Raw genomic sequence first — 27,140 nt, 5'->3', positions numbered from 1 at the left:
GACTTTTTCATGTCAATCCTCCTCTCAAACCGCCTCCAGTGGTTTGGGATCTCAATGTTGTCCTTTCTCGACTTATGAAACCTCCTTTTGAGCCTCTCAACAAGGCTCCCCTCAAGTTTCTCACTTGGAAAGTGGTTTTCCTCGTGGCCCTCACTTCTGCTCGCAGGGTCAGTGAGCTTCAGGCCTTGGTGGCGGACCCGCCTTTCATTGTATTACATCATGACAAGGTGGTCCTCCGCACTCATCCTAAATTCCTGCCTAAAGTGGTTTCTGAATTTCATCTCAACCAATCCATTGTACTTCCAGTGTTTTTCCCAAAGCCTCATTCTCATCCTGGAGAATCAGCTCTTCACACTCTGGACTGTAAACGTGCTTTGGCTTTCTACCTGGATCGTACCAAACCACACAGAACTGCTACTCAACTATTCGTCTCCTTTGATCCGAACAAGTTGGGACGCCCTGTCTCGAAGCGCACCATCTCCAACTGGTTGGCGGCTTGTATCTCTTTCTGCTATGCCCAGGCTGGATTACCCCTTCCCTGCAAGGTCACAGCCCATAGGGTCAGAGCGATGGCAGCCTCTGTAGCCTTCCTTCGATCGACACCGATTGAGGAGATTTGTAAGGCTGCCACTTGGTCCCTGGTTCATACATTCACCTCTCATTATTGTCTGGATACTTTCTCCAGAAGGGATAGACAGTTTGGCCAAACAGTGTTACAAAATTTATTCTCCTAAGTTGCCAACTCTCCCACCATCCCATTGAGGTTAGCTTGGAGGTCACCCACTAGTGAGAATACCTGTATGCTTGTCCTGGGATAAAGCAATGTTACTTACCGTAACAGTTGTTATCCAGGGACAGCAGGCAGCTATTCTCACGTCCCACCCACCTCCCCTGGGTTGGCTTCTCTGCTAGCTACCTGAACTGAGGAGACACGCCCGGACCATCGGGCGGGAAGGCACTGGCGCATGCGCGGTGCGGGCATCTCGAAACTTCTAAGTTTCTTCAAGCAAGACATGCTTGTGAGACGTCCGTATCGGGGCTCTGTCGGATGACATCACCCACTAGTGCGGGGGTCGGCAACCCGCGGCACCAGAACCGCATGCGGCTCTTTTTCACCTTTGCCGCGGCTCCGGTAGTGTGGATGCCCCACGGGACTCCCACGGGGATGAAAACAGACTACCTAAATTGTGGCGATGCAGGCATGCAGCTTACAAGTCTGGCGTCGCGGCGGGAAATAGCCATGCTGAGCAGTGAGCTCAGCACGTACACAGATGAAAGCCTTGCTTGCTGATTGGTCCGGCGGCCCCGCAGTGTTGGATTTGTTTTATAATGGTTTTTCGGTTTTTCGGCTCCAAGTTTTTTTTCTTTTCGAAAACGGGTCCAAGTGGCTCTTTATGTCTTAAAGGTTGCAGACCCCTGCACTAGTGAGAATAGCTGCCTGCTGTCCCTGGATAACAACTGTTACGGTAAGTAACATAGCTTTATCAGAGTCCTGATTCAAGCTGACAGACACCAGAAAGTCACAGTGCTCCCATTATTCCCTATGGGGAAAATCAGGGGTGGGTTTGAAAAATAGAAACAGTTTTGAGGGTTTCTGGGGTCAAGGCTAAGTTCTCTACCTCCAAAATCCCTTTTAATCTATTTTTTGTTTTTCCTTTTGGCTTCAACAGAGCATTTTGGCGCAAATTTTCTAGCAGTGGCCATCGTGGATTTTTAGTAATTTTTTTCCCGCAAAGTCCTTTTTTCTGCTCAATACCCCTTGTTTTGCCTAGGGATCATCTGTAATGGATGTCCTAGATCAGACTAGCCATAATTCCTGTGTTTATTGTGCAGATTTACTGGCTGAGGAGCAGCCAATTACATGACGGCGGAGGAGAGCTCTGGACCTCCATTGCAAGGCTTTTCCAACTTTGTCAGCCTTTTACAGAAAGCCTACTTAACAGGTCTAGGAAGCGCCATGCTGCCTACAGACTTGTCTGATCTGCCCCGGGGGTGGGTGAGATCCTTCTCCCAAGCAGACGTCTCCGCCTCCTACCACGCTAGCTCCTAGTGTCAGTGACCCTTTGGAGCAGAACTGGGATAATTGCTAGTCTTTCCATGTTCTTATTATCACATGGCTCCTCTGCAGATGGTGGATCTAGAAACTATTGGATGATTTGAGATCCCTTTCGGAGTCGGGGCATTGCCTTTTCAAATTGGCTTCTGTTTCACATATCATTTCTGACACCCTTTCTGTGTTGAAGCTCAGTGCTTCATTATGAGCTGCAGTAATGCATAGACAACCTTTTTTTCCTGCTCATTTGGAAATCTCTAAAGGCTAAAGTTGGCCAGAGCTATGTCTAGGCTCTAACATATGGCTCCAGACTTCGTCAGCTGTTTGTGCAGCCTATGGTGGATTCTGCAATAGCGTAAGTGGAAAAGTGCACCTCGCTTCTAGTGAGGGTAGAGTGATGCTAAAGGATGCATAGGACTGTAAGGTGGACATGGTCCTTAAAAGACAGTTTGAAGTACTGGCTTTGGGTATTAAAGCTGCAGCAACTGCCTCTTGTCATGGCATGGGCCTGTCATTCCAGATTGTGGTCTAGTTCTTGGAGCTTGGTGTCGCCCATCTCCACCTGTTTAAGAAAGGAGTGTATTATGTGGCCGATGCTTTTTATGACATCATCAGAGTCCTGAGTGAGGTTTTAGCTTATTCCATTTCTGCCCATCAAATGCTCTAGATCAGACAATGGGCGGGCTACTCAGCTTCCAAGGCCACTCAGTAGATTACCCTTCAAAGGGCAGATGCTTTTTGGCAAAAGGCTGTTTGACCATATATATACGTCCCAAATCCCTCACGGACAGCAGGGACTGTTGTTCTGCTAGCGGCATTGGAGGCAGTTTTCATGTCTCTAAGAGATACCATCAATTTTCCTTTGGTTACTCTTCTCAGAGGCCCTTTCAGAGATTTGGCAGTTAAAGGTGTCGCCAAACTGGATAGCTCGGTCTCCAAGAAGTAACAATGATGCTAGGGTAACAGCTACCCCTCCTCATATTGGTGGGCAGCTGTTGGCTTTCTGGAAGAAATGGGAACAGATTTCATCCGACCGTGGGGTTCTATACACAAGATTGAGTTTTGTTGACCTCCTCCAGATGGCTGGAGAAGGCCAGAGTCTGAGCAACAATGCAACATCCTGGAGTTGAATGTGTGGATACATGGATGGTGTCAGCGAGTGAGTTTTGGCTTCCTGGACCATGGGATGATTTTCAAAGGGCTGCTGAGTAGGGATGGTATCCATCTATCAAAGAACGGAAGAAGTATCTTCGGTAAGCTGGCTAATCTACTGAAGAGGGCTTTAAACTAGAAGTGATGAGGCAGGGTGATCAGAGCCCCCAGGTGAATATAAGTCCTCAGGTAAGTAAATCACTGAATACCTCTACATGGATGGGAAAAGGTGGCAATGTCTGGAAAGCAGTATATACTAATGGGAAACAAGATTCTGGATCTACAAGCTGTGATGGAAGAAGATGAGATGGATATAGTGGCGATCATGGAGACATGGTTCATGGAGACCTATGACTGGGATGTAGTTATACCTGGCTATAATCTGTTCAGGAAAGACAGAGTAGGAAGAAAAGTAGGGGGAGTAGCGTTATATGTAAAAGATCATATTAAAACCACACGCTTGCAAGATCTGCAGGTCAAGGAAGAGGCAGTGTGAATCAATTTGGAAAGAGGGAATGGGGGTCCCTTATGGAAACAGTCTTAGCTTCCATCTGTTTTCCCTGGGAAAAAGCGCACTGTTACTTCAGTTCAACTTGAGCAGAGCCTTTGACCTTGTTGACCATGACATTCTGCTTAGATGTCTCGATTCTATTGGCATTTCTGGACAAGTACTAACCTGGTTCACAGGCTTCTTAAAAAACCACTCTTACCAGGTTCACAGTGACGGAACCTTTTCTCAATCGTGGTGTAATCCCTGCGGAGTTCCACAGGGCTCCCCTTCTCTATTCAACGTCTACATTGCATCATTGGGACATTTGTTATCTGATATATATGCAGATGGCATTACAATTATCATTCCCACTCACACCCACCTCACTAGCCACTTCTATTGCACAATTTCAAAATCTATCTTCAACAGAGTAAGTTGCTTAAGGGTTTGAGCTGGTGGATTTCTTCAAAGTACATTACATTAGTGATTTCTATTCCGCTTATACCTTGTGGTTCAAAGTGGATTACATTGGAAGAGGGCTAGACATTTCCAGGAGGTTGCATTACATTGGAAAATTGCTGGTACTGGTTACAAATTGGGGATTCAGATTAAATTACATTGGAAAATATTTCAGGATTCGTTACATTGAAAAATATCCGGCTTCATTACATTGGTAGATAGCTGGTTTCAGAGAGGAGATATTAGGTTTCAGGTTGATTACTTGGATTTCCGGTTACTTTTTGGGACATGGAAGATATGATACCAGAGGAGTGGGCTATACATTGGAAAATATAGAGGGAATAGGAAGAGGGGGAGATTAAGTTGATTGAATATACTTTTTGAATAGAAGTGTTTTGATTTCTTTTCGGAATGCTTTGAGGTCAGATTTTGTGGTTAACAGTTTGGAGATGGAGGGTTCAAGTTTTGTTGCTTGCGTTGCTAGGAGGTTATCATATAGTTTTTTGCGATGAATGCCTTTGAGTGGTGGGTAAGAGAATGGGGTCTGAGTTTTCCTTGTTCTGGGTGGAAGGTTACAATTTAGGCGATTGTTTAGGTAGGAAGGTGCAGTACCGTTAATTACTTTGAAGAGTAGACTGTATAGTTTGAATTGAATTCTAGCTTGAATCGGTAGCCAATGTGAGTCTAGGTAGGCATTGGTGATGTGGTCAAATTTTCCGAGAGAATAGATTAGTTTGAGAGCTGTGTTCTGAACGGTTTGTAGTTGTTTGATCATGTTTGTGGGGCATGGTAGGTAGAGGATATTGCAGTAGTCTACAAGTCCTAATTCAAGGGATTGCACTATGATCCTATATTGTTCTTTGTCAAAGAATTTTCTTATTTTTCTTAGGTTGCGCATTGTGAAAAATGCTTTTTGGGTAGTTTTGTTAATTTGAGTCTGCATTGTGCAGCATCTGTCTATCAGCACTCCTAGGATTTTGAGTGAGGTCTGTATTTGGTTGCTTTAATTTCCAGGTCTTTTATGGTGGATTTTTGTCCGTTTCTAGCATTAGGAATTTGGTTTTGTCCGAGTTCAACTTCAATTTGTGGTTTGTCATCCATTTTTCTACTTCCTCCAATATTATTTCCAGGTGTCCTGATGAGGTGAGGTCTTGGGTATCGTAGGGGAGGAGGATGGTTATGTCGTCTGCGTAGCTGAATGATGTTACGTTTAAGTTGTCTAGGGTGGTACCGAGGGAGGATATGAAGAGATTAAATAGAATGGGTGATAGTGGAGACCCCTGTGGCACTCCACAGGGGTTTGACCAAGGGTCTGATTTAGTATCTTTTAGCTTAAATCTAAGTTCTTGTTTTGAGGAATCCTTGGAACCATTTGTAAACCCCGCCAGAGATCCCTATAGCGTCTAGTATCTGGAGTAGTATGGTGTGATCTACTAGATTGAAAGTGGCGGAAAGATCTAGTTGGATAATTAGGATCCTGCGTCCTTTACTGAGGTACTGTCGGGCTATGTCCAGCAGTGTTGCTAGTATTGACTCCTTGCTGTGGTTTGTTCTGAATCCTGATTGAGAGGAATGAAGTAGGTTATGGTCATCTAGGTAGTTGGTGAGGTATTGTGCCACAAGTCCTTCTATCGAGGCGATCCCATTGTACCTCCTCCAGGCTTTGGATCTGGAGTTCCCTGTGTGTATTATAATGACAACTGATGCAAGCCTCTCTAGTTGGGGAGTTCTCTGCTAGAGACAGGGTGCTCAAGGGATTGGGTCCTTTTAGTCTGTTAAAAGGCTGCAATTCAGGGTCAGAGGGTTTTTTCTCCCTGTGGTGTAGGAGATGGTAGTTTAGGTGTTGTCTAACAATGTTATAGCAGTGGCTTATGTCAAAATGTGTTTGGGAGGGGGTGCCCAAAGCTTGGCAGTGGCTCAGGAGAAGTCTTCTGAGCCACTAGGCAGAAATCAATCTGATAGTGCTTTCTGTGATTCACCTAGTGAAGAGGGTGCAGAATGTGGCGGTGGATTTTCTCAGCTGGTATGTGTTGGATCTTGGAGAATGGAAGCTGAAAGCCCCTGCCTTTTAGATTCTGTTAGCATTACCCAGGGTTTGACCTGAGTGATGCAGCAGAATTCCAAGGCAGCGTGCTTCTTCAGTTGAAGGAAAATTTGGTTCTGCCAGCTTCAATGCACTGATACAGCTATGGCCTGTGTGCCTTTCTTCATTAGCCGAGTACTTTATTTTGTTAGATTGTGAACTATCTAGGACTAGTAATCATGATTCTTGTACAATCTCACTTTATTCTGGGACCAGTGGATTATTTCTGTCTACCCAACAGTTCTTTATAGGAAGCCTCAAACTTCAGAGACTTAAACCCCTCCCCCTCTTACCTCATCACTGTCCTTGTAAGCAGCAGTTTTCCTTTCTACAAGTGAGACTGTAGGAGCTTGTCTGTTCTGCTCATGTTATTTCAGTTTTTGCTTTCATGCTGCAGAGATTCCCTGTGGGGTCAGCTCTGACTGTGGGAGATAGCAGACCTTTGGAAAAGTTTGCTTCTGGGGGGGGTTCCTATTTGTCACTAAACCCCCTGGACAGCCTGCACATCAGATCAGGACTCGGGGACCGTTCCCTTGGGAGCTTGCTCACCCCAGGTTCCGTGGAGGCATGCCCAGGATCAGAGCCAGACAGCATTACTCGGTCAGGCATCTCCATGGCGTGTCTGAGGGTTGCGGAGGTACCTGGCCGTGGAGGTCCGGCCAGTGGGGTAGTCAGAAGACTCTTGAGTCCAGCTTTCCATCTTTTACCTTAGAAACCTTCCCTCTGGACAACTTCCTGTTTCCTCATAGGAGGGACCATATAAAGGAAAACCTTATCATGCACCTGATTGATCTTTAATAATGCCCCCTTCTTTCAAACCTTGAAGTCACCAGATAATGCAAAGGCAGGAGGAGGACCACCTGTGGGTGAAGGGAAAGGAAAGAAGCCCTTTCTCTTTCAAACCTTGCAACTTAAGCAAGGTAAGCGCTTGCCATATGACAGCCGCGCTAAATAGTCCTAGACTGTCTGGACTCGTTTTGCAGGATTCATGGAAAAGAAATGATCAAATAAGAACAATTTTTCCTTATGGGGCTAATTCACTAAAGTATGGTAACCCATGCTATCATCATTGGCTTATTGTTCTTTAATTAATTGGCCTCGTAGCTTAAAGCGGCACATTTGTCAGTCTGACATTTATGGCACAAAAAAACCTTTTATCGTCAAGACTGAGAATAATGTTCTGACTTTCTCTCCATATTAGCTACAGAAGTTTCTAAGCCTGTTACGATCTCCCATAGAACGTGAGGTCAGAACAGATGGCAGTTGTGGCTTCGGAAAGGTGAGATGTGATGAGGTGAACTTAGTCGCCTGGAAGCCAGGGCCTATTAAGCAAATGGTCATCAGGGATCTGCTTCTCACTCTTCTTATAATATACTTAGCAAATTGGGTTTTTATGATTTACACAAAGAATATTTGAGAGATTTCAATACTGTGGGGCTTCTATATATGAAAAGTTCTCAGATTGTGGTAATTCTGAAAACCTGAATTTTTAAGTGTATCTCCCCAGAGAGAGTTGGGAAACACTATACTAAGGCAATATGCAGTTCAAAGACTAAACTTGTTCTGTCTTGACTGACTTTCGAGTTGTACAAAGTATGCCGAGTACTCCTCCTAATCACTGGACCATGGTGAAGATTGGTTCAGCTGTTGACTTAGAGTATTAATACTTGGTGTTTGCAATATTGTGGGTTGTACTATAAAGTTAGCTAGCCACTTGTAACCCGTTCTGAGCTCTTTGGGGACAATGGGATAGAAAACAAACAAATAAAATACCTAAAAATATCTTGGCCATGGTAGTGAGAAATTACAGGGACTGAACCAGCTGATAATTGCCAAGCAAAAGTTGTCTTTGTTTTCCTTTGTTAGAATTCTAGCAGGAAATTTGAAAGGTGCTCTGTTGAATGTGTAAAATATGAGTGGCATCTGGCAGTCTAAAATCAGGATAGCTGGAGGTAACATAGTAAATGATGACAGATAAAGGTCAAAATAACCCATCCAATCTGTTCAGTAAGATTGTTGGGGTTGTCGGGGTGTTCACTGCCTATGGATCTTTCTCACACATTGCATGGGAAATATATGTTGGAATTGAAATGTTTTCTTTTTAAGAAGGTTAAAATACTGCTTTTGTGTTCTGTTGCTAAATTTAATATTGTAACCGTGTAGGCTTATTTTAGGTGACTTGAGTGAAGATGGATACATTAAATAATTTCATGCTTTTTCTTGTTTAGGTTGAAAACCATTCTGCAGATGAAAATTGGAATGTCTTTCCTATTTGCCTTGACAATTTGTCTCCAGAAAGATGCAGCAAATCTAGAAATATGTGGAAGAGTGTCAGAAACAAAGCACCTGAAGGACCTACCCAGCAGCGAAGCGATGGAGAAGAAATCCATAATTCAAAGCAAGATCACAATTCAGAAGCCAATAGAGATTTTGTGAACATTGGGATGGAGTACTCGGATATGATAAATGACAATCAACCCAAGTCAAAATCAGGGCAGAGAACTCCTTGTATCATTGATACAGAAAAAGTTACCCTCCGTGATTTGGTGAAATACATGCACTCCTATTGTTTACCTACCATAGCAGTATGTTTAGAGGCTGATAATGAGGAGATTGATGTAGAATATTTAAATAATTCTGTTGTACTTGAGATTATGGCAGATGAAGACCATGACCCAGTGCCTGTGGCAGTACAGTTGTCTGAACCAGAGTTTGCTGAATGTGGCACAAAGATTCTAGCAGAGGAGGAAAGTGACAATGTTGTTAAAAGCATTTCTCCTGAGACAGATGGATTCTATATACAGGCTGGTAGATCTGGAAAGAAACATGATGCATCTTCTCAAGACAGTGAGATTGCAATGTCTCCTAGCAGAGCGCCTGATATGCACAGTGAAGAACTACCTCAGCAGGTGGAATTTAAAGTAGATGTCCAAGAAAAACTTATCACTTCTACACCCGTGAAAGAAGATAAAATGTCTTTACAGACCATAAAGTCAGAGGTGCAGATTGGAGAAAATTCACCGAAGAATGATTTTGAAGTAGAATATAAATCGCTTTCATTTCCTATGGAGCCAGAAATTCAGGCTAAACAAACTTTAGTTGAGAATATATCTGAAATTCAGCATGAAGCACCAAGTCAAAAGATGGAATTGAAAAGTCAACTCCAAGAAACCACTTTTAAATGTGAACCTAGAATAGAATCTGGAGCAAACTCACAATCCATAAATCCTGAAGAGCAAGGCGGGGAAATACCAGAGAGAAAAGTCATAGATGTGAAACACAGTAATGAACATGGGAATGTAGACATCGGTAGTTTGAAATTTACAAGTAAACGGCTGCAGAATGATGCAAAAAATATTCAAAGATGTGAAAGGTATAAGTTAAGACTAAAGAGAAAACAAACTCTTAAAAAGAAAAATGAAGGCATCCAAAATGGCAACAAAATTGATGAAAGTAATCTTCCTTATAAGTCAACATCTTTGCAAGAAAATGTGGAGAGCAAAACTAAATTGCAAAAGGTTAACCAGCATGATTCGAGTAATGCAAATGGTCCATTGTTGCAAGAATCAGATTTTTTAATTAAGCAAATGGAGAAGATTAAAAAATCTGAAATGGATTTAAGATTAGTTAAAGCATGCAGTGTCAAAAGGAGAGCAAGGGTGCATATGGAGAGTTCACTTAGAACAAACTGTCAAGACAGACAGATATCACTTGAAACAAAAAGTGACCCAGAAAAGTCAATAACAAATGAAGATTCTGTGAAGTCAAAGTCATGCCTAGTAACCAAAGAAGCCAAGATACCACCAGATCATGTGTTAAACAACAAAGAGCAAATTTCAAGTGCGTCAGAATCTGAGTTTCTACCGTGTGCAAAAATAGATACAGAGCCAAAATCTAGTATACATCAAGAAAATATTTCTAATGAAGTAGCTCCTCTAGTCTCTCCAAAAGAAATCATTGTTGAGATAGAAGAGAACAACATGCTTTCAAAACAAGCACATATAGAAGACAATTTGAATAAAATGCAACCAGTGAAGGATCCCAAACCCAAGTCACTGAGCCTGAAAGAGTACAGGATGCGAATGCAGCAACGGAAGCCAAATGCAGAAGAGAAAATGGCCAAGGAAAAACTTGCTACAAACAAGTGGCCCAGTGTTCCTGAACCCCCCACTGAATTAGCAGAGATTCCCTGTTTGCTTGTATCTGGAACAGCTGCAGGTTCATTGTTGACAAAACCTACCCAAACCAAAGCTGTCCAAGTTGTAGAGAAAATATGCAAATTAGAAATAGCGGAGAAAGTAACAGAATCTTCATCTTTAACTCCTTTATTAAATAATACTTCAGAGGTACCACCCAAAATAGTACTTGAGGAGACAAATTTGCAAAAACCAGCTGACCGTTATAACTTGTGTTCATCCTTGGGAGTGACTGTTCCTGAAATGGTTCATTGTCCTGCACCTTATGTAAATCCACATACTTGGCCTTGCATTTCTACCCAACCTACCAGTTTTCCTTGTTTGCCTCCTCCACCAGTAGTTCCAGGAATAGCCAGTGCCTGTCCACCTAATACCTTTCAACCTATGTCTGTTCCTCCACCTTCAGTGCCGCCTATGCCAGCTTCTTCCTGGCTGCCACCTCCATTTGTTCCACCACCACCTATAGGAACAGTTGCAGCTAATGCTTACAGTACACAAGTGTGGGGTTCAGGTTTACCACCACTACCCCCATATTGGTCTAATACCCCAATTCCTCCTGTGATATGTAATGATGGAGGCTTACCATTGCAGAATCCTGCTGGGGTTAGTTTTCCTGTTGGTACTTCTCCAAGTTCACTCTTCCAGAGTGTTGATCACACAAGAAGTAACACAGTTAATATGAGTTCACCAACAGACAGCCTTTTACAACATGAAAAACAAATGGTAACATGCCAAGAAAGTCCAGTTGTAGCTCTTACAGGATCAAATCAGAACAAGCAAGTTCAAATTGTAGAGGGACCAAAAGCAAGAAACAGTAATGTTTCAGAACTAAAGCATGGGGGGCCAATAGAAGGCAAGATAGAATTGCTGCAGTCTATGCAGATAAATTGCAGTTCAAAAGAGGAAGGAAAAATTAATTTGGAGTATTCTGTTACAGATAAACTTTCCAAGCCTGCAGAGCCCATAACTAAAAATATTTTCCCAAAGGCATCCATGAAAACCTTACCTGGCAAGTTTGCTTCACCCAAGGAGCCAGTGCAAAATTCAGCAACTGTGTCAGACAGTACAGATGTATGTGCATTGGACCTTAAGTCTGCTAACAATGTTGTTTACAAAATAATGGCATTATTAAAGCAGATGAGTAGTAAGCAGAATGTTTCAGCAGAGTCTCAGACAAGCCAAGGCACAATGGGCTTAGTGCCAGATGCTCTCGCGTTCAACCCAGTGGCAGCATCAGTAGTTCCAACCAAGTCTCAGCATAATCTAGAAGCAGGTGTTTCAGCTAAACCACAGAGTAATCCAGCAGCAGTTATTCCATCGAAGCTTCAGATGAACTTGGGGATAACAGTGTCAGCAGCTACTCCAGCTAAACCTCCGACTACCACAAGGGTAAAGATGGAAGCGGTAGCTCCTCCAGCTAAGCCTCTGATCACTATCATGGGGATAAAGACAGAAGCAGCAGCAGCTCTTCCAATTAAGCCTCCGGCCACTATCGCAGGGGTAAAAATGGATGCAGCGGCTTCTCCAGCTAATCCCCCTACTACCACGGGGTTAAAGATGGAAGCTACGGTAGCTTCTCTAGCTAAGTCTCTCACTACCACCACTATGGAGGTAAAGAGGGAAGTAATGGTGGCTCCTTCAGCTAAGCCTCTGACCACCACCACCACCAAGGGGGTAAAAATGGAAGCGATGGTGACTCCTTCAGCTAAGTCTCTGACCACCACCACCAAGGGGGTAAAGACGGAAGCGATGGTGGCTCCTTCAGCTAAGCCTCTGACCACCACCAAGGGGGTAAAGACGGAAGTGATGGTGGCTCCTTCAGCTAAGCCTCTGACCACCACCACCACGGGGGTAAAGATGGAAGCGATGGTGGCTCCTTCAGCTAAGCCTCTGACCACCACCACCACGGGGGTAAAGACGGAAGCGATGGTGGCTCCTTCAGCTAAGCCCCATACTGTTGCATCTGTCCAGAAAACTACTGGGTTAAAGAAAAACCGGAAGAATATGAAGCAAGATATTGTGCATGCATTCATCAGCGAGATAGGTAAGCATTATCTTGTTAACTTAAAGGGTGTTGTGGTGGTGGGACATTTGTTTCACTACAGTCACAATGTTTGTTTCAGCTTGAAATTTTGCTTAGAAGATGTTTTTCAAGCCTCTAGCAGACTTGTCCTGAAAGTCATGTTTGCTTTAGACTCTAACCCAAATAAATATTAAGGGCTCCTTTTACTAAGCCGCGTTAGGGGATTAACACGCAGAATAGCGTGCCCTAAATTGCCCCGCGTGCTAGATGCTAACGCCATCATTGAGACGGCGTTAGTTCTAGCCACATAGCGTGGGTTTAGCGCGCGCTAAAATGCTGCCTGCGCTAAAAACGCTAACGCAGCTTAGAAAAGGAGCCCTAAGAGTATAAACATACTATAGTTTTTTTACTTTTGTTTTTAGTGTACCCTATAAGATGCAAATGTTATTTCTTGGTGTTTGTAAATTATATGCATGAAAAGTGAAGGAAGAAATTTTTTCTTGTTTAATTTCAGAATACGTATGATAGACATTGAGATGTGTACTATGTTTTAAATGATTGTCCATTATGTATTGCAGCCTGTGCGAGATCTAGCTGCTCGGACATGCTTCATTCTGAAATAGTTTCATAAAGTTCCGCACTAGGGTTTTCCAGAAAAACCTAAAGTTGGAAAAACTGTGCAAATTGAAATTTTCCCATGAATTTGATTGTGCTTGATCGGAAAATTAATTTAAAGAAAATTTTAAAGCCCATCCTGGGGTCTCTCAAAGCCACCGATTGCATAAAGCTCCTTTTTTCTTAGAATTTGCTATTTTTGCTTAATAGAGCAAATTTCTTCTTCTTATAGCTATAACATTTATGTTTTCACACTCAGCAATGATATATTGATAAAAACATATTATGCAAAAAAAATCTAGCAGTATTTTATTAAATGAACCTTCAATATCTTCACTTTATTGTGGAAAATTACAAAAATTTAACATACCGCTAATAGCTTTGGTGTAGTCATCTACCAATGGCGTTCCAAACACTCAAGCATTCAGTGTCTTGAAATAAGATAAAGCTGTTCATTTCTTTGCAACAAGGTCTCATGCTGCACTGGGTCTGTGGTGATACCAATGGCAAAGTCGGTTTATCAGTTTAACACCTCGCTCAGCTGTGTTGTTAACCACCTTCACACAGTGAAGTCTGGGTCAGTCAGTAACAGCTCATTTAATAAAATGCCATGGATTTGTTGCAAGAAGTTGAACAGCAATTCAGTCTTTATCCTGACTTCCTAAAAGCGGAATGTTTCAGCAGAGTCTCGGACAACCCACTTGACATTTGTAGACTTCTGTCATATCTCCCCTTAGTCATCTCTTTTCAAAACTGAAGAGCTCTAACCTCTTTAACCTTCATATGGGAGGAGTTCCATCCTGTTTAATTCCTTAAAAGAAGGAATAGCCAACATCTAGGATGATTTCAGGGTAGGGGAGGATGAGTAGGGAATCTGATATTGAAACAAAAAAGTGGTTCACCAGAATTGTAACACTTTATGGACTAACAGCAGTAGCTTAATAGGAATTCTATAGACTATTTAGAGGCCAAAGGGAGTAATGTGTCTACAAAGACAATTTAACAGGATCATTTTGAATGACATCACTTGAATAAAGACCTTGAAACAAGGTATTGGCAGTAATCCAAGTTAGACAAGAACAAGGCATGAGCAAGGGTCCTTAAAGCTTTTTGATCTCAAGAGTTTTGATAATGGAACAAATTGCCCTCAATTGAAGTGAACAAACATCTTAAAAGCAATACCCCCAACACCCTAACACTCAGTCCACCCATTACTATACTATCAGAGAAGTTCCCTTTTACCACTCCAGTAGACTAGCACTTATCCACCACATATAAATAAAACTAAAAGAAATATCCCTTACGAGAGCACTCGGATATGGAAATGCACATACCTTATCAAATGATGCCAAATCTTGTCAAACTGTGCCATTCTATCTTTCGCTGCACAGTCAACTTATGCATTCTGTGTATGTCCCATGACCAGAAAGTCAGTGAGGCGTTATCTGGCTTCTTGAGGAAGCTAGATTCCATTTGGCTGCATTTAAACAATGCCTAACTAAAACTTTTCATGATCCCATGAGTTGCAATTCAGAGATTTAATGAAAAGATGGACAGCCCATGAGACATTTTGCATGCATTTGATTCCTTGCTGTATCACTTTCCAATATGACATAATTGTTGGGATTTTACATCCATATTTGGGCCATTCCTGTGTAAGAGAGACATGGGCTACTTCCCTTCACCCGTGAAGATTGCAGAAGGCATCTACATTTTTCAACTCTGCTTCCTTGTGTCACTAGGCAGTACCTTGGCTCCTCAGTTTTTCCTTCTCTAGCAAATTGAGTAGGTGTTTTGTCTTTGTGCATTTGATTTATTATTTTTGGGTTCTTTATCTAAATTCTGAGGCTTCCTGGTGCTACAGAGGTTCCTTGAAGTCCTGCTCTGCTACAGCCTCTGTATTCAAAGAGTTGTAGGTAAGGAGTGGCGGGGGAAAACACTTTTTTTTTTTTTTTTACACAAAGGAAAACTACCTAGCTAGCCTGCACTAACTTTTAAGGATAGCTCGGGGAGTGTTCCCTTGGGAGCTAAGATTACCCCTGATTTATCAGGTGCTTGAGTGCAGGCTGAGTGGGCCCATACCAGTCCAGAGGACAGTTCCCCCCAAGACATGAAGAAAGACTTGGTGAAGCTTGAAGAATGGTCTGAAATTTGGCAGCTAAAGTTTAATGCTAAGAAATGCAAGGTTATGCATTTGGGCTGCAAAAACCCAAGGGAACGGTATAGTTTAGGGGGTGAAGAACTTATGTGCAGGAGTGGGACTTGGGTGTGATTGTATGTGATGATCTTAAGATGGTCAAACAGGTTGAAAAGATGATGGCGAAAGATAGAAGAATGCTAGGTTGCATAGGTAGAGGTATGGCCAGTAGGAAAAAGGAGGTATTGATGCCTCTATATAAGACTCTGGTGAGACCTCATTTAGAATATTGTGTACAATTCTGGAGGCCGTACCTTCAAAAAGATATAAAATGGATGGAGTCTCCAGAGGAAGGCTACTAAATGGTGTGTGGTCTTCGTGGTAAGGTATATGGGGACAGACTTAAAGATCTCAATCTGTATATTTTGGAGGAAAGGTGAGAGAGAGGAGCTATGATAGAGATGTTTAAATACCTACGTAATATAAATATGCATGATTTGAGTCTCTTTCATTTGAAAGGAAACTGCAATGAGAGAGCATATTTAAAAGGTGATAGTAATCTGAGGAAATACTTTTTTACAGAAAGGGTGGTAGATGTGTGGAACATTCTCTCGGAAGAGATGATGGAAACAGAGACTGTGTCTAAATTCAAGAAGGCCAGGGATAGGGACGTGGGATCTCTCAGAGATAATGGTTCAAGCAGATGGGCAGACTAGATGGGCCATTTGGCCTTTAACTGTCGTCATGTTTCTATATTTCATAGGCAGAGCCCTGGACAGTTATGCCTGAGATTTGTTGAGCAGCTACATGGTCCACCTTCCATACTTTTACAAGGTTTTATAGGGTTGATGAGGCAGCACAAATGGACACTGCATTTGGGTCCTTGATGTTAGCAGCAGGCGCATCTGCCCTGCCCTAGACTCAGGGAACAGCTTTGGTACATCCCACTTGTTAAGACTCGCATCTCTTGCACTGGAAAGGAAAATTAGGTTCTTACCTTGATAATCTTTCCAGTATAAAGAGAAGTGAGTCTTGAAGGCCCACCTTATCAGATTTGTTACTTAGTCTTGTTTGTCTGACATATGTACATGTGTTTCTCCACATGTTGGTTTTTGAGCTTCCGAGAGACTGTGAAGATGATTACTTTTTCTTCGGTTCAACAAGTACGAAGAACTAGCCATTTGCTCTATAAACAATTTTTAGGGGAGACTATAGGAGTTGCATAAATGTTAGTGCTAGTTGCACTCAGTGAGGTGGCTTGTTTGGTTTCACCTTGTTTATGCTATATTCCTTTTGGTTTAATTGTTATTGTAGCAGAGCAGAAAAGACTTAATTTGTCAGGGAGCTCACCTTGCCCTCCTTGTTATTTCCTTTTTAGGGGTTATCTATTGCTTTGGTACGAACTGAGGAGCTGAGGCACTACCCAGTGACACAAGGAGGTGGAATTGAGAAATGTAGATGATGCCTTCTGCAGTCCTTGTGGGTGAAGGGAAGTAGCCATTATATGTAAGAACCTAATCTTCCCTTATTACCTCATTCCCATATTTCAACATCAAGCTGTTAACACCTGGGTAGTATTGTGAAAGTTTACTTGAAGTTGGGTACCGCTGATAACATTCTCTTTTAACCATTCTCTTGCATGTAGATCTCTACATAGGTCTTACCTAGATTTCTTTCCATTTGCTCTTGGTGCTTAATAGTAAAATGGCGGTTCATAGACAACTCGGCGAAAGACAAAGGCACGCGCCGACAACTGAGCGCAAGACGGAGGCGCGCGCCGAAGAAAATTACAGTTTTTAGGGGCTCCAACAGGGGGTTTTGTTGGGGAGCCCCCCCAGTTTACTTATAGATATCGCGCCGGCGTTGTGGGGGGCTTGGGGGGTTGTAACCCTCCACATTTTACTGTAAACTTAACTTTTTCCCTAAAAACAGGGAAAAAGTTAAGTTTTCAGTAAAATGTGGGGGGTTACAACTCCCCACACCCCCCACAACGCGGTGCGATCTCTATTAAGTAAAGTGGGGGGGTTCCCCCCCATGCTCCCCCCGTCGGAGCCGTAAAAACAGTAATTTTCTTCGGCGCGCACCTCCGCGCTGCGCTCAATTGTCTGCGCGCGCCTTTGTCCCGCCGCGCTTTTGACCTGACACCAAAATGGCAACCCAGCTCCTGCTCCTGTCTATATTAATGAATCATCAGCTGAGGTACCTTATCTTCCTGCTATCTATATAGTGCTGAGAAGTCCACTAGTGGTGCTCTATCTTCAAGCTATTCTCTTGCACTGTTTGCCTCACCATCTCGTCCATTTAATGAAACAGTTGCATGAACGATGTTGACATAGGGGAAGATGAAATTCATCCTGTAGGAACTCAAAAGTGTGAATCTTCTCTTACTCCTATTTGTTCTAACTGCATTAACTCAATCTGTTCCCACTGCTGGTACACAACAGAATTCAAACCTGAAAGAAACAAATTACTGGTGGCTGGAGCAAATGGAGGTGTAACCCTTCTTGAGTACTAAAACCCCCCCCAAAAAGTTGCAATTCTAACAATAAATGGTGTGGTCCACATAAGGGTTTGTCACCACAGCCCTCTGTTCCCTCCCCCCCCACACACACACTTAGGTTGTTAAATCTTCCCAATGTCCACAAAATTTCAGCCAGCCAAGCTTTGTCCACCAATTCTTGTGTTATTTGTCCATCGAGCCCAGTATCCTCTTTCTAGCAATGGCTAATCCAGCTCACAAGTACCCAACAAGATCTTTTTTTCAATAGTAACTAAAAACCTACAGATCTGGAAGTAAGAGTTCAAGGATATTTTATTTTGAATAGGAGCAATGAATGCAGCATGTTGCTTTCCGTTTCATGATTTTCTTTACTTTTTTTCTGTGTATGTTTTAGGAATTGAAGCTTCTGATCTCTCTAGTCTGCTGGAGCAGTTTGAAGAATCTGAAGGTAAAAGAACAATTCAGAGGGCCTTGTGAAATATATTAACAATGTCAAACTGCGCTGAACAGGATACTAAATTGGATCCTCAGCTGCTCTGTATATTTGAAATGTGTACTTGCTTGACAACAAAAGTGATAGAGATGGCTAGTTAGGTCTCTGATGGCCATCTCTGGAACATTGAATCTACAGATAGTTTCAGGACGTTCTCATGTTTGAAGCCTTCATTCGTATTACTAATCACAATTTCTCAGTTTTTCTGTTCTGTCTGATATATTATTTTTATTATATATGTGTATAGCACTTAGTTCCAGGTTTTAGGGTAAGCAAAGCACAATCTGAACGGCAGGAACAAGGTTAAGAACATAAGAGTTGCCATACTGGAACACACTGAAGGTCTATCAAGTCCTGTATTCTGTTTCCAACAGTGGCTTAATCCAGGTCCAAGTACTTGGCAAGATATTATGATGCTTATCCTAGGAATAAAAGAGCAAAAAACAAAAACTGGAACTGATGATCTTGATAAGAACTTTATTTGAACAAGGTGCAGAGAGTAACAATATAAAATATACAATAGCACAAAAGAACACAGTATATAATTTGTGGCATAGACCCGACACGAGCGTATTTTGGTCGTGAAACAACCTTCTTCCGGGGTCCCTAAATAGATCTGACTATGGAATTTCATAAAATTAAGAGAAGGGCCATCAGTTACAATGCTTACAGTTCTTTAATGAACGGAAGTTTTTCCAAAAGCGTTATTAATTACTCGAAAGCTTGTTACTTATTCTTTTAAGCAACAGCCATATGAATTGCGATTGTGATGGCTGTTGCTTGAAAGAATAAGTAACAAGCTTTTGAGTAATTAATGCTTTTGGAAAAACCTCCTTTTGTTAAAGAACTGCAAGCGTTGAAACTGATGGTCCTGCTCTTAATTTTATGAAATGCCAGTCAGACCTTTTTAGGGACCCCAGAAGAAGATTATTTCACGACCGAAACACAGCCCATGTTGGGTCTACGCCACAAATTATACTATATACTGTGTTCTTTTGTGCTATTGTATATTTTATTTTGTTACACTCTGCACCTTGTTCAAATAAAGTTTTTATCAAGTTCATCAGTTCCACAGTTTTGTTTTTTGCTCTGGTTCTGTTTTTGTGAAACTATCTTGGTGGATTTTTTTTGTCCGTCCTTTATCCTAGGAATAAGCAGTGGATTTTCCCAAGTCATCATTAATAATGGCTTATGGACTTTTCTTTTAGGAAGTTGTCCAAACGTTTTTAAAACCCTGAAGCTGACTGCTTTACATCATTCTTTAGCAAAAAATTCCAGAGTTTAATTGCATGTTGCATGAAGAAATATTTTTTTTGGTTTGTGTCAAATTACTTGGGGGTACACAATGAAGCTACTAAGTCCTTGTATTTTTGTAAAGAGTAAACAAACAGTTCACATCTACCTGTTCCTTTCCACTCAGTATTTTATAGACCTCTATCATATTTTCCCTCAGCTGTCTCTTCTCAAAGCTGAAAAGCCCTAGCCTCTTGAGCTTTTCCTCTTAGAGGTCATCCCATCTCCTTTTTCATTTTCATTACCCTTCTCTATTCCTTTTCTAATTCCACTATATTTTATTTTTGAGATGTGGTGACCAGAATAGCACACAATGTTCAAGATATGGTCGTATTCTCTATTTTGTTCTCCATTCCTTTCCTAATAATTCCTAACATTCTATTTGCTTTTTTAGCTGCCACTTCACACTAAGCAGAGTGTTTTAATGTGCCATCGACAATGACACCTAGAGTAGATAATTTTCCTGACGGTTATTCCTAATATGGAACCCTGCATCATGTAGCTATAGTAGTTCTGATGGAATTCTGTGATGTCGCTTCACCAAGGTGATGGTGGTCAATAGCAGCTTACCTGCGATAAATGACTAGCTAATTGGGGCTCCCTCGTCTGAGGGTTGACGTATGATGGATTTAGGCTGAATTGTGAACTACAGAAAGAGCAATTTGACGCCCACGCAGTCGCTGGAATATCTGGGAGTTTTTTTTGACACAGCTGTATCATCCAGAGGTGTGTATCATCCAGAGGTGCGCAGACTGAAACTGTGTGCCCAAATTTCTTCCTTTCTGGAGCTGCTGGCTCCTATCTTCAGCTTCTGGGGTCTATGGTGGCCACTATAGATATAGTGCTGTAGGTGAGGGCACACATATGTCCTCTCCAGCATGCCCTGGGCTCTGCACAGGCATACTTTACAGTCCTGATTCCTTGGACTTTGGAGGCCTCAGCAAAGGCCTAGCAGGCTTTTCAGCAATAATGTGCTAATGACCAGGTTGATAGCAAAAGAAACTCGGATATGTGAAATATCAATGAATATACTGTGCCACACTTTCACAAGAGATGATGAAGTCACAAATAAGTGAAGGCAGTGCTGCTTTAGTTTAAAGGGGTGTATATTTCAAAAACGGAGGAAAAAGCCTCAGACAAATGCCCTCCCACCACCACAATGGTGGATAAAGGTGGTTGGGTGGTAACCTCATTGGCAGAAAACCTCCATTGCACTCCCTATTATGTAAACTATAAGCAGGGCTGTCTATGAAAATGATAGATGAAAAAAACTTTCAACTTATCTATGATCGGTACACCGATGATGGCCAGCGTTTCACCAACTTGCTGCCTCAGGGTGTAACAGAATCCGATCAAACTAGAGCCAGAAAAGAAAATTATATCAAAACTGGACTTATGCACAACTTCAAACAAGTTTAAAGAAGCCACTCAGACATACCTTTTAAACGGGACGTGAAGAACGCCTCCTCTGATCAAAAAAGATGGCCACATCATAACTGTACGGGGTTAAAAGCTCCCGGGAGATGACGTCAAAACCCGGAAGTGGTTGTTCAGTAAAAATGCTGATCAAGCTGCTAACATGTAATAGATCGAAGTTACTACGTTGCTAATCGGAATAGACCAGGTTGAGCCATATCAGGCTCCCCTTTCGGTCATTCTGACTTTCCTTCAGGTTGGGTTGGAGAAAGGCCTGACTGTGACTTCTCTTAACGTGCAGGTGACTGGGCTCTCTTGTTTCCTGACTTATAGTCACAATTCTTTGTTGATAGCTCATCCTGATGTGATCAGATTCCTCTGGGGAGCTCAAGTTGAGGCCTCCTCTGCAACGTCCCTTTCCAACCTGGAACCTTAACATTGATCCATATGAGCCCTTCAAGGATTCTTCTCTGTTAGACCTCACAGTTCAGCCTGTGTTCCTCATGGTGGGAATTTGAGGCAGCCATTTTTGATAGCAGATCTGCAATGGGCAGGAGTTTAGAAAGATCACTCCTGCCCCACTTCACCACTACACCACCAAGGATGTTAAAGGTAAGCTGTGGAAGGAAGGCTGCTTGTTTTGAGACTCGCAAATAACCAAATTCGCAAATCCCTTTACAGACTTAAGAACAAAAGAGTTGCCATATTGGGTACGAAGGTCCATCAAGCCCAATATCCTGTTTCCAACCGTGGCCAACCCAGATCACAAATACTTGGCAAGATCTCAGAGTAAAACAGATTTTATGCTGCTTATCCCAAGAATAAGCGGTGGATTTCCCCAAGTGCATCTTAATAATGGCTTATGGACTTTTTTTTTTTTTTTTAAATTATTTATTTATTGTTTTCAACTTAAATTTCAAGTATAACACTTGTACAGAAAGCAAGAATAGAATAGATATCAAATACAATAGTAATATAATTCCTAAATTAAACAAATATACTATTTATGCTCAAGTCCACAATTAAGATCCAAGAATTAAAGAAAATTGGCGAAATTATCAAAAAAGAAAGTTATAATATTAAGAAACTGAGAGCTATAGCACTGAGATGGGGTCACAATATCCCAAATATAGGGCTCAAGGATTGTTAACATTCAGACGAGACATAGCCACGAAATTTGTCAATTGTAATGGTTCAAAAAACACATATTTAAGAGTACAGTGATATACAATACATTTACACGGATGTCTCAAATAAAAAGTTGCCCCCAAGGATAAAACCCCAGGTTTCAACAGAAGAAATTCACGGCGGCGCCTTTGCGTCTCCCGTGCCAAATCTGGGAACATTTGTATTTTATACCCAAGGAAGCTTTTTTGTCTATTTTTAAAGAAAAGTTTTAACAACCATGTTTTATCAATTGGCAAAGCTAAAGTAATAATCATAGTGGCTGGTGATGCTAAATCCTTCTCAGATGTTTCTAAAATCTGTGATATATTTAAGGGTTCTTGATCTGAAGATTTTTCTTTTGGTTGTTGAGTTTGTTCTTTATCAGGCAAATAATAAACCCGTGAAAATGGTGGTAATGAATCTTCGGATATCTCTAAGTTCTCTACTAGATATCTCTTAAGCATATCTCTAAGTGTTACTAACTCAAGTCTTGGAAAGTTAATTAACCTTAAGTTATTACTGCGTGAATTGTTCTCAAGCATTTCAGTCTTCTTCCTTAGGTTAATATTGTCTTTGACTAAGGCCTCTTGAATTTGTTTCAGTGAAACAATTTCTTTTTCCATTTTTAGAACAGATGAGTTAGAAGAATTCGTTTCTTTTCTTAAATCCTTCAATTCCTTATCATGTTCCTTAATTTTCCCTTCAATTTGTTGAAGTGTAGGAGTAATTTTTTTAACAAAACCAGCCAATAAGTCCCAGATAGAGTCTAAAGTCACTTCTGCAGGTTTAATCAATTCAATTGAGGTTTGTGTAAATGTAGAGTGCTCACCGTTCTGAAGTCCTTCGGGGGATGTCTTCAGCCCTTCCCCCTCATGTTGAGATGATATTCCCCCAGATACCTCCATGGGGGCCCTGGAAAAGTGGGCCCCAGCCTCCAAACTCTCCAGTCAATCTTTCCTTGCCTCTGGGGAGGAGAAAACCAGTGAATCCGGGGTTTCCCCGCCCCTGGGGGAGCTGGTTGTCTGGGGTTGCGGGGGCGGTGCCCTAACGTCGGGGCTCAGTGTGGTATCGGGCCCAGGAGCATCCACGATGGTTTCGCCTCCCTGTGTTCTCCGCGGGCCGCCATCCGACGTCGCTGCGACCTCCTGCATGCGCCACAAGAGTTCTTGAATATTTCCGAGACCCGGGGCTCCAGGACGCCGCGAGGCAGAAGCGGCACTCCGGCCCCGTCTCTTCGGCATCGCGGTAAGTAATTACTGTTAGAAAAGTTGAAAAAGCACAATCCTGGGACACGCAGCTCAGCGCGTCCTGTCTCAGATCGCCATCTTGGATCATCGGACTTTTCTTTTAGAAAATTATCCAAACCTTTTTTTTAAATAATAATTTTATTATTAACATTTTAACAAAAAATACAGACCAAAGTGGGCCACACATGTTTGTTCTTCATGGTGTGCCCCAGGTACAGCACAAGAAGACTCAACTGAACCGCCACCCAAAAAACAAAAACCAAACTTTTATTTTAAACCCTGCTAAGCTAACTACTTTCACCACATTTTCTGACAATGAATTCTAGAGTTTAATTACACAATAAGTGAAGAAATACCTTCTCCAGTCCGTTCAACATCTTACGTCAGGTGTCCTTCTATAAAATCAGGCCATGGGGTTCCTGAGTGACACAGAAAGCAGAATAGTGAGAACCTAGAAGAATAGATCAGGTGCACATCAATGATTCCATTGGACCGAAACATATTGGATGTCCTAAAGGTCCTCGGGGAATTGAGACAGTAGAGAATGAAGTAGATCATATTTCCAAGATCCAGTTACTGGAAAATAGAGATGCCATAATTAACTTTCTAACCTCTTAATTAGTTGAAGGGCATATAAATCAGAAATCAGGTCTGGGATAGGTGGGAGGAAATTAAATGCTAAACTGAGGTTTTTTTTGTGACTATTAATTGTGCTCTACACTGATGCTATGGTAGTCTTTTTAAAATCCTTTCTAATGCTAATCTATGTAACTATAACAGTTGTTTTTTATTTTTAACATTTATAAAGTATTTTCTAAACTGTCTTGCTGAGTAATTCAAAGCAGTCAAATGTTAATCACAGGGGGGGGAGTGGAGGTTTCAGTAAGCATATGGATCACAAGGCCATCCGTCTCATCGTTTTTCTTACCCACTTTTGTGTATTTTGATCTCCCTTTTAAAGGGGGGGGGGAAGGGGATCATTTATATAGCTCTTCCTTATTTTCGGTCCATGAATTTGACTTACCGTAGCTTATTTTGTTTGTTTTCAGCAAAAGAGGAAGTATGCCGCCCACAAAATTCTGGTAATAAGTTGGCTCTAAGATTCTCCGAGTAAGTATAAAGAACAGAGGAAAACTTACCCTACAGATGCAGTGATGGCCTTGCTAAGGGTTGCATCTGCTGAACGTTGAAAATATTTATTTGTTGTGAGAAAGTGCCACCAGCAGCTCTAGTTCTTTCATTGACTTAGTAGTGACAGTATGCAAGTGTTTGGCAGATTTACCCTATGCTGAGGAGACTGAACTTAGACTAGATTTTGTTCCAAGATAACGGTGAACTTGGGTCCTTATAAGACCACTTTGAAAGCTATTTTCTATTGTTTAGTAGTGCTTGATGCTGTTGAGAGGTAACATGAATGCAAATTTTACAGGCCTGCCAGGCAGCTGCTTCATAAAATAAATGTGCTCTTGTTTTTATTTCTTGTCAAACAATGTACAATTTAAAGAAAAATAAGTGTGGCGGCTTTGAACACCTACTGAGGTGTCTCGCTACTGGGCTCTGCCTTAACTAGAAGCAGCAGATCAACATTCCTGTAATTGGGGCTGTAGTTTCAAAAGTTTCAAAATTGTTGATAACGGGCTTGAATTGGCCCACTTGATAATACACAAGGATGGTTTTCCAGGACCTGTACTACTACTAAATTTTGTTTCTATTTTTTTGGCAGATTGGAAAGCCAAGGGGAGAAAAAGCCCTGCAACAAATTACTTGCACCAGAGCTGGCTAGTACAGCAGGTACATGATGGGGTGGGAGGGGAAGCAGAATTTAAGGTGCAAAAGCTCTGAACTTACTAGTATTGGTTTTCTTTGGGAGAGTAAATTGATGTAGCTTTAGAACAGTGTATCGCAAACTGTGTACCTCCTGAGATCTCTGGTGTGCTGCGCCACACTGGCGAGGAGGAGAGTCGTCCATGCCGGCTGCCTGCCCACAGGATGTGCCTCTCGCGGCGAGAGGCATGTCTTGTAGGAAGTCAACTGACTCTCCTCCTAGCCGGCATCTCGCCTCTTCTCCCTGCACCTCCTGGATCCCTGTAACGGTGGGTTCATGGCCAGACGGGCCTCCGCATGCGCTGACGTCATCACGCATGTGCGTGATGTCATCGCATCAATTTCCAGGTGCCTTCTGGCCGGGGCACTGCATTTAGTGTGCCGCCGGCTGGAAAAATTTGCAAGAGGACTGCTTTAGAACTTGGTTTAAAAGGAGTGATTAGAAGTGTATGAAATTTTTTTTTTAATAGTTCTTGCACAGTGGTGGTAAGTATTCAGGTACCACATATTCTTTCCCTGAAGAACTTAAAATTTAAGTGGGTGCCTGAGACAATGGAAGATGACTTGCCCAAGATCACAGTGTGATGGTGACAGAAATAGGACTTGAACCCTGGCATCCCTGATTAACAGCCCATTGATCTAAACATTAGACCACTTCCTCTCCCTTTTTAGTATGTGTTTTTTTAAGTTCCACACCTTCTTCTGGTGATTTGTGCATCTGTCTTAATTGTAGCTTCACATATTGAACATAAGAATTGCCGCTGCTAGGTCAGACCAGTGGTCCGCTCACATGGTGGCCCTTAGGTCAAAGACCAGTGCCCTAACTGAGACTAGCCTTACCTGCGTACGTTCCGGTTCAGCAGGAACTTGTCTAACTTTGTCTTGAATCCCTTGAGAGTGTTTTCCCCTATGACAGACTCCGGAAGAGTTTTCCAGTTTTCTACCACTCTGGGTGAAGAAGAACTTCCTTACGTTTGTATGGAATCTATCCCCTTTCAATTTTAGAGAGTGCCCTCTTGTTCTCCCTACCTTGGAGAGTGTGAACAACCTGTCCTTATCTACTAAGTCTATCCCCTTCAGTACCTTGAATGTTTCGATCATGTCCCCTCTCAATCTTCTCTATTCGAGGGAGATTGTACAAGAACGAAAGATTAGATTCTTACTTTTGCTAATCTTGTAAAATCCACATTTTATTCTGGAAACCTGCCCTATACCTTACTGATTCACCGATTGTCTACCTTTCCAAGTACTTGTAAACTGGATTTCTGTTTTCTGACCAGCCTTTATAAGTGGGTTTGGCACTTAGTTTTGGGGGGTCCTTAGTTCAGACGCCCCCCTTTTGACAGTGCAGGCTGTTTCTCCTTAAAGCACTGTTTTTGTTGTTCAAGTTCTAATGTTTCATGACTTGCTTCTCTCGTTTTTCATTGTTGCTGTATTGCACTTGTCGATATGAGCAGAATATACATACTTGTCACAGAGTTTCCCTGTTCCCCTCTCGCTCTTGTTCTTATTCACTACAGATGTTCCTTGCTGCTTTAAGACTAAATAATTCCTACAGGGACAGTGATGAGATAAAAGGGGGAAAGGATTTAAGTCTCTGAAGTTTGAGGCTTCTTACAGCAGTATATCGCAAACTGTGTGCCACAGCACATTAATGTGCCTTCTGAGATTTTAAGTGTGCAGCTGCTCACAGGGCAGAAAGAGAGGCTCCGGAACCTGTGTCAGCTGATTTCTATTGTCGCATTGTGCATATCTGCTGGTCTTCCTCGCTAGGCCAGCCCGCATCACATCAAAACGGCCGGCCTATCAAAGGCCCCAAGGCTGCCTGATGAAACCGGGCTAAATTACTACTAGTGGCAGTTGTTTGCTGAAGTTAAAAGCACACAGTGAACTGCTGCTAGCAGTGACAGGAGAGGTATTGCTGGACAGGGGAAGGAGAAGAGGTACTGCTGAACATGGGGAGCAGAGAAGTGGGAAGTAGTACTGCTGGAC

At 42.2% G+C, this 27,140-nt stretch overlaps 1 protein-coding gene across 1 annotated transcript in view; it reads left to right on the top strand.

The window, feature by feature from the left end:
• The window catches only part of PPRC1 (PPARG related coactivator 1), a 120,690-nt gene that overhangs the window by 41,722 nt on the left and 51,828 nt on the right, over window positions 1-27,140 (top strand). Inside the window, exons 4-7 of the mRNA XM_033942497.1 lie at window positions 8,466-12,477; window positions 18,103-18,156; window positions 24,374-24,434; window positions 25,048-25,115. Coding sequence (XP_033798388.1) covers window positions 8,466-12,477; window positions 18,103-18,156; window positions 24,374-24,434; window positions 25,048-25,115 — 4,195 coding nt within the window. The remainder of the gene's footprint in view (window positions 1-8,465; window positions 12,478-18,102; window positions 18,157-24,373; window positions 24,435-25,047; window positions 25,116-27,140) is intronic.

The sequence above is a fragment of the Geotrypetes seraphini genome, chromosome 4 (genome assembly GCF_902459505.1).
Source record: "Geotrypetes seraphini chromosome 4, aGeoSer1.1, whole genome shotgun sequence".
NCBI classification, from domain to species: Eukaryota; Metazoa; Chordata; class Amphibia; order Gymnophiona; family Dermophiidae; genus Geotrypetes; species Geotrypetes seraphini.
The sequence above is the reverse complement of the archived record's forward strand: the minus strand, read 5'-3'. Positions and strand labels throughout refer to the sequence as shown.